Source organism: Tachypleus tridentatus, chromosome 10 (assembly GCF_004210375.1).
Source record: "Tachypleus tridentatus isolate NWPU-2018 chromosome 10, ASM421037v1, whole genome shotgun sequence".
In the NCBI taxonomy this organism is placed as follows: Eukaryota; Metazoa; Arthropoda; class Merostomata; order Xiphosura; family Limulidae; genus Tachypleus; species Tachypleus tridentatus.
This window is the reverse complement of record NC_134834.1, coordinates 76,415,684-76,427,697: the sequence shown is the minus strand read 5'-3', so window position 1 is coordinate 76,427,697 and position 12,014 is coordinate 76,415,684. Positions and strand designations below refer to the sequence as shown.

Genomic DNA, 12,014 nt, shown 5'->3' with positions numbered 1-12,014 from the left:
GGCACGGCCAGGTGGTTGTCCACGAGGGCTTGGCATGGCCAGGTGGTTGTCCATGACGAGGGGCTTGGCATGGCCAGGTGGTTAATGTGCTCGACTCATGACCAGAAATTCACAGTTCCGAATCCCCATCCCCCCACCAAATATGTTTGCCCTTTTAACCTTGAGGGTGTTACAATGTGATGGTCAGTTAATTGATAGAAGAGTAGTCCAAGATTTGGCGGTGGGTGGTGATGACTAGCTACTTTCCGCTTAGTCTTTCGCTGCCTAATTAACGATTATTTTTGTTAGTTTCACATATCTCACTTCTGTTGTGTTTTTTTCTCTTCGCCGTCTAGAAAAGTATAATATTACTAAGGAGTAGGACACTAAAATTAGAAATATAAGTCGAAACAACGATTATTTTTTTATTTTCATCACCACAAAACCTGCTAATCGATTAGTAATTGAATATTTGACAGCAGCGAATTTTCATTTAAAAATACTTGTTTAATTGTTTTCAGAATTTTACACAGCATATAAATGTATTAATAAAAATAGTAATAGCTTTAGTTTAATGTATTTTCGTTTTTATTTTGAACTTTCATAATCCAAATGTCGAGTTTTCTTTGAATAATATTATTTCTGGTGTCTGCCAGCTGATAGGATATACAAAATATTATTGTTAATTTTGAAAGATGCTGTTGAAAACCCCTGCCATAAAGACGAACTCAAATAACATATATGACAGGAAACCTTGATGTTAGCATATCTTGCTTTCTTAAAACGGCCCGGCTTGGCCAGGTGGTTATGGCAATCCGAGGGTCGCGGGTTCGAATCCCCGTCATACCAAATATGTTCACCCTTTCACCCGTGGTAGCGTTATAATGCGGCGGTCAATCCCAGTATTCGTTGGTAAAAGAGTAACCCCAAGAGTTGGGGGTGGGTGGTGATGAGTAGCTGCCTTCCCTCTGGTTATACTAAATTAGGGACGGCTCAGGTAGGTAGCCCTCGTGTAGCTTTGCGCGAAATTAAAAAAAAAAACACCACACATGAATGATTGCTAACATTATTTACAAAAGATTTAAAAGAAATATGACTAAGATGATGTTGTTAAATTATAAATCATCGTACAAGAGGGCAACAGCTCCACGTTTATTTACTTACAATGAATATTAGCGATGCTAGTGTGTGTTGTTGTTGTTTTTTCCTACACGTGTTTACATTACATTCTCGACTAGCGAATATTTGTACTTCTTGTTGTTGTAAAATGTGTTCAAATTTGAATAATCGACTTAAGTGTTAACTTATGAGTTACATAAGGTGCGTATCGGCAATTAATCAAATGTATTTCATTGGGAATCATTAAAGATAAATGCACTCCTTAAGGTTTAATATGTCGATGTTCTAGCAAATAAGCAAAAATAACTTTTTAAGTAGTTTATTTTTAATTTGTTGACAACCGTCGACATTTATCGTCATGATTTACAGCAAATATTACAAAGTTTTACATTTTTTCGTAGTTTAAAGACGTTCTAAAACTAGAAGAAGAGATTCTCCATGTTCGTGAAGCAGCGAAAGTAAAGTAAGTAATTTGTTTTATTATATTTACATATTCAATGTGCACGTGCAGGACTAACAAGTGAAAATATCTATTGTTTTTCATAAGCACTCGAACTTCTTGCAAATGATAAGCGTGAACCTCAAACACAGATGTGCTTCACGAAAGCAATAAATCTTAGTTCAGGGTGAACATGACTATTAGTTTCTCTGGTAATGACAGAGGTTGTAGCTCCAAATCAGTAAATAAAATGCATATACTACTCCATTAGGCCAGTTCTCAAAGATGTCTATTTTACTTGGTTAAATGTCAAACTTTATACTTGTCTAAAGCTGGTAAAATTTCGAAATAAAATTCTTCAAGCAACAGTTAGATTTCCTACTTACATTCTGTTATCTGTGGTAAATTATTTCTATAATATTTATACTCTAATAATGAGTCTTCCTCAATTAACAATGAAATATTTCTAGTACAACGTAAGTACAAATCTTTGTTTGTTTGTTTTTGAATTTCGCGCAAAGCTACACGAGGGCTATCGGCGCTAGCCATTCCTAATTTAGCAGTGTAAGACTAGAGAGAAGGCAGCTAGTCATCACCCCCCCTTCCGCCAACTCTTGGGCTACTCTTTTACCAACGAATAGTGGGTTTGACCGTCATATTATAACGCCCTCACAGCTGAAAGGGCGGGTATGTTTGGTGTGACGGGGATTCCAACCCGCTACCCTCACATTACAAATCAAGTGCTTTAACTTAATGGCCGGCCAAGTAAAAATATGTAAACGTAATGAGAGAACTACATCTCACCAACAAACATTACATTATAAAAACTTGTTGTACTAATTTCATATTTACATCAGTTCCATGTATCGAGCGATTCAGTTCTTCCAAAATCCGACAACATTAGTTGCATGTGACTAAAGACTATACCGTTCAGATGTTTTTAAAATATTTGAAGCATACTGCCTATATTATGTCGAGTATCCCGAACTATAAACGATTAAAATCTTCTCCTAACCTGTGATGAAATTCAAGTAATATACTCTGACGTTGTTCATTCTTAACTCCCGTGTGTGTAGAATAAACGACAGAAATTACAACAAAGACATCACATTGCTTTATATGTATGTAAGATGAGTCTCTGGTGATTCCATTATTTACAGCTAACTCACTTGAGTTAAACACCATCTAGTACTATATCTTAAGAATGCAACATCATTCTCAGGTGTGTAGAGGTTACATGTCTTAAACTAAAGGTCAGCTAACCCTTATATTTTTCTAGAAGGGTGTCAGTAATTTTAAGGGAGAAATGGTTATAGAAGGCCACGTGGTAGTTACAGCTGTAACTAAAAAGTTGAGTTACATTGTGAAACGTAACAGAGCGATAAAACAGAAAATACGTTTAGATTCCTTATTAGACAGCAGTGTCTAGTACGGGAGCAAAAGAAATGTGTAATTTGTACGAGATCACTCATGTGGAATGTCATGGTTGACCGGCTCTACACAAACATTTATTACTCTTAGAAACACACATTTAAAAAGTGAGCTCAAACCATTAACCTAAGAACAGCCGTAAAAGCGATTTAGTCAGATAGTTCAACTTTCTCCTTTTCCCCCATCCAATAGACGTGTATGTGGAGATAGTCAAAATAAGTATTAAAACTCAGAAACTTTCTTGGGCTTTAGCTGCAAGGTAATTGTAGGCGGTTCCTTAACAGGGTGGACAAACCTTGTTTGTGTGGACATGGTCCGAATAACTAGCCACTACATTTTAGTAGGCCAGTTTCACCCTATAATCCAGTACTGTTGTCTTATTGGTGGTTACAATAAACTATCCATAGTGTTCGTTTTTCAAACACTAGCTGCCAGATAGTGAAATCGTAGTCCAGAAAAACCATTACGAGGTGTTTTTCAAATGAGGTATCAACATCGATTTCCTTCCCTGGCATCTTTGAAGGAAATTCTTCTTAAGAACTGACATACCTCTTATACCTTGTAACAGCTCTTATGATTTGCTTGTTGCTAAATGAATTAGTGCTATCCAGAAGACTCATGGCAGCTTAATACAACATAAAGTTCATTAGAGCACAATAATTTTAAATATGTGTTGTTCAACCCGTGAATAAATAATGTTCAAATGTTACAATCTCTTTACCAGTTACATTGTTTGTTTTTGAAAGATTTTTTAAACGTTTTGTTAGATATGTATAATATTATACAATCATAAACTGGTTGTTTTAATAATAGCTTGTTGAGAAATGCAAGTATTTTTTTATTTTCACGGAGTGACACAAGGGAGGGCTAAATTAGTAGGTGTTTTTTTTCTCAAATTAATTTCAGAGCTACACAATAGACTATTTGTGCTCTGCCCACCATAGGTATCGAAACCCGGTTTATAGCATTGCAAGTCCGAAGACATATCGCTGTGCCACTGGGGGCAGTTAGTTGGTGTTAAATGCCGATGGCAAATGTTGCATACACTGTATTTAATAAGAGACCAAAGTTTTTCACATCTTCGATCACATGTCTGACAAATGATTCTGGTGCTCCCTTCTATACGTTTTTGTTCCATATTTCCAGTAATAATAAAGTTTTACTTCTGAACTACTGATTTTGCGTTGCATGACGCACCAAATAATGCGCACGTGACCATAACGAACGAGACATCAAAGGAAAGTATTGTTTGTGTTAGCTAACAGAACAAACATGGACACTAATAGCGAAATCAAAACAGTTATTACCTTGTAATACTTGACATATTTTTATAATGTCAAAGGCATTATATGTTACAAATATTATACGCTTTGTATGAGTGAACACCTCATTTTTGCGTCTTTAATATGTTCGAGCAAAACCTTTTTTAAATAAATCATGCATATTAACCGATACATATTCTTCTGTGTTTTATAGACGTAAACGACGAAATTGTCCAAATAGATAATGTTTTCTTTTGTTGTAATTTATTTTGTTTTTCTCATTAACCTTTAAGATCTTTACTCAAACAACTGATAGGCTAAATTTATATCTTGATTTTCTTTCTTAACACTTGTACTACAGCATATATCATTTAGGAGACAATGCTAACATAGGGCCCAGCAGATATCCTTTAAGATGCGATGCAAACTTAGAGTATAACAGATATTCTTTAAAAGGCTATGTTAACTAAGAACATAGAGGATAACTGTCAGGTTTAATACGGTCAGATTATTAGGTGTCTGTGACTTATTGGATATGCATTTCAGCTATAAAAAATAGCAACACAATCCACTTATTTAGAATATATATATATATATATATTTAAAACAAATCAAACTCATATACAAATGCTTGTCACACTGTTGGTTACCATTTTAGGGCACAATTGAAAAGAGGAATTATTTTCTACTCTGTTATCAGAGTACAATCTATGATAATTTCATCTTTACAATCACTATTGTGCATCATCGCTAAACTCAAAACCAAGAACCAAAACTCAATAATGATTTTTTTACGCATATTTATACCCGAAAGTAATCTAGAACATTCCACACAATACTTGATACTTTGGTGAAATATTACTTAGTATAACCCAACGAGAAATTCAAAAAGTCCCAGCAATATGACACAATAATCTCATATTGTAAACAACAACTAATTAATAACATTTAAACTACATAGCGTATGATTCCTAAACAGTTACGTACACAAACTTATCATAAAGTATCGCTTCTAAAAATAATTAAATGTGACATCCACGCTTTACAAACTAAATCATAACGTTCACATCGAATGAAATTGAAACAGTCGTATATACGTAACAACATCCTTTAAGCACAATGCTAACATAATGGTTAATAGTCAAAATTCTTAAGGGTGTTCATAACATCAATTACATTCACCAAAAAATAATTCGAATGAAAACGTTTGTATTTGTTTGTTTCCTCAAGCTTTCTTTTTGACGTAATGGCCTTTTATTGAGTATACATAATTTTAAAGAGCGAAACTTATTATGAAATAAATTGTCACATTAATATCTTAATTATGTCATACAAGTGTAAAACATTATACAGTGGAGCGCCATTAAGCCACGGACCAGGAAACCGCGAAATCGCTTAGGCCGCTGAAGCAAGTCTTGTCCCAAACTTTTTTATGTATTAAATCTACTACCTGGGTTTTTAAAGTTTCTCACACTCTCCTTCTCTTTATAACTTCAAGGGAATATTTAAAAAGGATTTGCTTTAATTTGGGAAATAAATAAAATATATTACAATAGAAATCGACCGTTAATCTACCTTATCCGATCTCTATCTCAGCTTTATGGAGGCCGCCATTGTTACCGAATCACACCTCTCTATACATTAAAGTTAATCCGTGGTAAATCGGTGAAAAAAATGATCAATAATTAAAGTATTATTTTTAATTCGATAATCCGATATTTTTATGGAATTGTATAAATATTGGCCACAAACCCAATAGAAATCACTTAAGTTTCTGAATTAATAGTGAGCATATCATATTAACATGGCGGCCCGCATGTAACACGGGAAGACGAAATTTTACAGGGAAAAGCGAACCATCGCAATGCATTGGTCGTTTGTGTTAAAACGGCACTTGTCAATTGTATCTGAATAGTCTATACATTAATATTATAATGATCACGCAATGGTCCGGATGAGGCTCCTCGGCGGAGCTGTTGGCGACTTCGGCTTTTCAGTCACAAAGGTTTAAGCCGCGGTTAAGCAGGTTGACCCCCCAAATACCGCGGCTTAACGGCGCTCCACTGTATTATCATTACCACTCGATACATGCTGACAATTACGTATTTTTCTGTGATATTACTTGATGCTAACAAATATGATATTATAATTACCACATTTGTACTCGCAGATGCGCCTATGCTGTATTTAAGTTTATTTATTTTGAATTTCGCGCAAAATCGTCCTTAATTTAGCAGTGTAAGACTAGAGGGAAGGTAGCTAGTCCTCACCATCCATCGCCAACTCTTGAGCTACTCTTTTACCAACCTGACCGTCACATTATAACGCCCCCACGGCTGAAAGGGTGAGCATGTTTGGTGTGACAGGGATTCGAACCCGCGACCCTCGGATTACGAATCGAGTGCCTTAACCACCTGTCCATGCCGGGCCATTTTATAGCTACAGTTTTAATCAGTATCGTGTTTTTGAAGTTAGTAAGGTCTTAATAGACTCACAAAGAACTGACTTCAGTTACTGCATATATTGTTGCTAATGTCGAATAAATATTAGTTTCAAGCATATTTTTCAGTGCATGTTTTTATATTTACATTTACAGGAACTATTACTTTTCGTTATTAAAGATATATGTGAAAAACTTTTGTACATTAAATAAACTTTGAAATTTTTTATCAGTTAAGACGAAGAAGAAAAACGAAAACAACTGTACACATTACAATAACAAAGAAAGATTAACCTTTTAACTGGGTGTCACCATAAAGTAGTAAATCATGTGTTTACACATTTCTGTAATCACATTATTATTTTAATCTAAAACAGTCTGACTGAACTGTCCAAGGAAATTCGATCCCTGAAGACGGGTCTTCAAGAAATTCAGAAGGTAAGTACTGCTTCCCTTCCAATAATGAAGTCACTCAGTCACTCGATAATCAAAGACATGCATATTGTGCGATCAATTATCGTGATTCGTCGTGTTTTACGAAAAGCATAGTGCTAATATACATTTAACTTAATATTTTGTGCGAGTCTTCACCAATTGAACAAGGGGTAAAATGATGTAACAACCTTTTTATAAGATATTCTTCGGAATTTCAAAATGTCATTACAAAAGAAATATAATTAAATAGAGCCAGTAATTAATTTATGTATATTTATCATAAACTGTGTCGCATAAAGAATGGTCATTAAAAATATTAATATTTGGGGACAACGAAGACTGGGAAACGTTAATTAATTACAAAGGATCGAGGGCAGGAAATTATTATATTAAAGTATATGTTTATATGGTTTCCTGTTATTCACTTAGTAATTATTCTCGACTTTTCTTGAAAGTCTGATGTATGCAAGGTTAGCCAGACATATCAACATTCTGTTTTTTTCAGTACCATACTAGAAATAAGTGTTTATCCTCACATTTCTTCAGGAATTAGAGTTCCATCGAACACAGAAGCAACAACGTGAGGATAGGTTTGTCCCAATTATGAAAGAATTTCTCACCAATGCTACGTACAAGTTTTCAGAACTTGAGGATAGCTTTCAGGACATGAAACAACGGGTATGTTACGAAACGTTGAGTCACTTATCAAACTATGAAGATTTCAAACTATGATTCACTGGTACTGGTTCCTTTTATTTATTCATCTTTGCTAAACGTGAGGTTTAGAATATGTTTAATTAATTTATCTGTGACAGCACAAAATCATCAAATTAACCCTTGAAACGGATTTTTGTAACGTTAGAAAATACAATATTAAGGTATTTATTTCGTGAGAGTGTTAATATGCTGTGTGTATATCACATGTTAATATATATTATGTTTGTTTGTTTTTTCCCTTCAGTACGAAAAGGTAGTTGGATTATATGGGGAAGATCCAACACAGATGCAGCCTGACGAGTTTTATGGTATTTTTGACTTGTTTTTAACTTCTTATAATGAAGCCCGCCAAGAATGTGACAATATTAAAAGAAAAAGAGAACAAGATGAAAGAAAAGCCAAACAAGAAAAAGAGGTATATGTAAACTTCCTATGTGCTAAAAAGTTGTTAACTTATGCTAGAAAATATAGTAAGACGGTCCCCTTCAGTATAGGCCCGGCATGGCCTAGGGCGTAAGGCGTGCGACTCGGAATCCGAGGGTCGCGGGTTCGCGCCCGCGTCGCGCTAAACATGCTCGCCCTCCCAGCCGTGGGGGTGTATAATGTGACGGTCAATCCCACTATTCGTTGGTAAAAGAGTAGCCCAAGAGTTGGCGGTGGGTGGTGATGACTAGCTGCCTTCCCTCTAGTCTTACACTGCTAAATTAGGGACGGCTAGCACAGATAGCCCTCGAGTAGCTTTGTGCGAAATTTCCAAACAAACAAACAAACCCCTTCAGTATAACGCTGCCAATGCTGTGGTGCTAGTCTAGAGTGAATTACATGTAACTAATTTTTCACGTAATCCCTTGCATAAACACACTAGCTGAGAAGCGCGAAGTGTATATGATCAAAGTGAAACTTTTGTTGTTGTTTTTTATCAACTTTGACCTAAGGTAAGCACTTATAATGTTTTATAGTTACATTGTAAATATTTCAAGAGATTTCCCTAGTTAATTTCAAACAATGTGGAATGATAAACAGTCGAATTTTCCATAAAAGAAACACACTCTACATTAATCACGTATACTTCTGTTACAGCCTTTGGCTGCAACGTACGTCATTGTCCGACATTTAAGACGTTCCTTTGTATTATTGTCCTATATATTGTGTAAGTTTCCCACAGGACAAGGCTTTTCCAATGCTTGCTGGAAACACATAACTGATCATTTATGTTATTTAAACACAATTATAAAATACAGCACTTAAATTAATTGTGGTTGTTAAAAGTAAAATGTGTCCATTTTGGGGTCCATTTTATCCAAGCTGATAAGTAAAACGGCCACAACAACAATAATTGCATTTTTTCAATATATGTAAAAACATCCAGTTTTTGTTTTAACTAGAAATTATATTTATGATAATCAAAGGTTAAAACCTTTTAGTTTTTCATGGCATTCATCTTAACTGATAAAAATTGCATTCAAAGATAAGTTTACCGTCTTACCCCACCTTCCACTACTTCTGCAACTGCTACTTTATAGTAGTGTAAAAAAATACTTTCATTATTTATTGGTTTCTCTCTTCTCAACAGCGACGTAACTTCCAGTGTTTAAACTGAGGCGGACCCAAAGAGCACAGTCTCGATCTGAGAAAAATCTCCAAAGAGAGATTCTCCTAACCATAGGGAACAAGAACCAAAGAGAAGGAAAACAGTATTATAGAATAATTTAAAAGAGAATCTACAGTGAGGATTACACTGTGAAAACAGATCCTCGTCGCACAAGACTGAAATTGCGGCTCACAATCCACCATTAAATGGATTTGGGTGTGACTAGTGTGGTGGAACCTTTACCTTGTCACGGACAAGTAGATATCCAATAAAATATTGTACTGAATAGCTTATTTTTAAAGATTTCTAATAAGAATGACCGAGTAGGCTTAGTACTAATCTACACACACTTCAAATTTGAATTTAAACTACTAGACACATTACTGTGTCATTCCATTATTTTTCTTTCTAACAATAACTTGTAAATTATTACGTATTATAATTTATGTCGGACAAGTCTCCGATTTATTGTTACGTATCGTGATTTCAAATAGTCGGAAATTTGAATATGAATTTAGAAGTTAATTAAATGTTCATATGTATCAAATTTATAATATTTGCCGACAAGATTGAAATATACAATTTTCTTTTTGAACATAAATATATTTTAATATACAAACAACAATAAATTTATAATATTCTCCTCGGTGGACTCAGCAGATAGCCCAATGTGGCTTTGCTGTAAAAACCACACACAATTTATAATAAAGATTATTACAAATAATGATTGATATAGAACATTTTTACAAACTCACAAACAATATTCACTCTTCTATCTGTTCTGGAACTTAATATTTTATTGACGGCCCTGGTCCACGAGGCGCAAATGACGTTTAGAATATTTTACAAATTTAGAGAACAGGAGGGATTTGCGCGATACACATCCAACAATATAAGTCACAAACATAAAAAAACACAAAACTATACTGAAGCAATAGGTACTGAAATAAATGTACAACAGTAAGTCTGTTACAATATATATTTGCAGTTATCAACGATTTGTACTCTCTAACAAACACACAAATGGAATGTTGTAGCTGTCAACACCTCCTACTCTATAATATTTAGGTGTACTTCACGGCTATGATCTTCTTGTGCTCTTGAAGAGTGGTTTACACAACTGTTATTAATTCTCTTCTCTTCCAACAATGACGTATACTGTTGTAGGTCAAATATTTATTTTACCTTGAAAACATACCGGAATAAGGTTATACTTGTTCATTGAATGTCTACTACACTTGTATCCTGTTTAGTGTTTAAATTTTGAAAGTAAAAGTCACTGTTAAGTTTTTTATTAGTAATATAAACTTACTTCACAATAAATTGATTTAGTAAATGTTCATATATTTCACCATTACGCAAATTTATCAATATTTGTATGGGATGAAGCGACTTAAAATATATTTTATAAAGTACTATGTCCCCCCGCTGGTACAGCGGTAAATCTGCAGATTTACAACGCTAAAATCAGGGGTTCGATTCCTCTTGGTAGAGTCAGCAGCTAACCTGATGGGGCTTTGCTATAAAAATACACATAAAGTATTACATTAAACCAATACAAGGTTTTTTATTATTTATTTTAGTTGAAAAAAGAAAAATCTGGAAAGGAAGCTACCAACAAGATGGCCAACAGTATAAAGAACAGTACTATTAATGGTATTCATACTATCCACGGCAGTTCAGAAAAGGGAGAATTCGATGACTTGATTTCTGCTCTCCGGACTGGAGACGTTTTTGGAGACGACTTGGCAAAATTTCGACGCAACAAGAGACGTGGCAGCCAACAGCATGTGTCAACACTTGGAAGTGAAGTGAGCCAAAGAGGAGGCTCTCTGAGGGAAACAAGCAGAGAAAGAATCTCGTCACCTGTGCGCACTAAAAAGGCATAAATTCAAGCCGGGTCTCGTAATTACTGTGTTTTGGCATTAGGAATTGAAATGGTTTCTGTAAACGAGAAACGCACAAGAGACACATTTCTAACCAATACTTTGCCATGATGTAGTTTGCAAACGAAAAAATGTCCTTCATCATAAGCCTTTTGATATAAGTCCTATAGAGAGTATACGAATAGGACCTCCTGAATAGTGGTGGTTATTGGATCAAAGAACATCCTTCAAACTTATGTTATAGAATGTGTCTGTGTGTAGATATTTATTTAAGTCAGGTAATATATTTAGCCAACTTTACCGACTTTGTGCCAGTCAGTGTCGTCTGTACACTGCCTTTTGATTCACCATTGTTACATTACTGTATAGTTTTTAGTATCTCGTCATTTTTACATGAGTTTCTCGTAATACATTAGAAATACATGTCAAAGTTCATGTGGCTATTCCAGCGTGTAGTTTTGGATGTGCTAAATAAATGTTTTTCTTAATATGTGATTCATCACACTACATCAGTACTGATCTTTATTCAGTGAACTGTGTTTCCAGTATCAAATAAACTATGTCGAAATATTAATGTAAAATGCAGATGTTCTTAAAGTTTTGGAGAAAATATGTATTCAGTTTTTCAATGAACAAGAACGTATTTGCTCCAGACCATAATAAACAGCCTTGCTTAAGTTGTAGAATTAGTCCATAGGCCTGTTACGTTCCATTT

At 34.7% G+C, this 12,014-nt stretch overlaps 1 protein-coding gene across 1 annotated transcript in view; it reads left to right on the top strand.

The window, feature by feature from the left end:
- Positions 1-11,806, top strand: part of LOC143229627 (disheveled-associated activator of morphogenesis 2-like) — a 103,355-nt gene extending 91,549 nt beyond the window's left edge. Inside the window, 5 exon segments of the mRNA XM_076462216.1 lie at positions 1,500-1,561; positions 7,048-7,108; positions 7,652-7,783; positions 8,067-8,237; positions 10,997-11,806. Coding sequence (XP_076318331.1) covers positions 1,500-1,561; positions 7,048-7,108; positions 7,652-7,783; positions 8,067-8,237; positions 10,997-11,302 — 732 coding nt within the window. The 3' untranslated portion in view covers positions 11,303-11,806.
- The last annotated feature ends 208 nt before the right edge of the window (positions 11,807-12,014 follow it).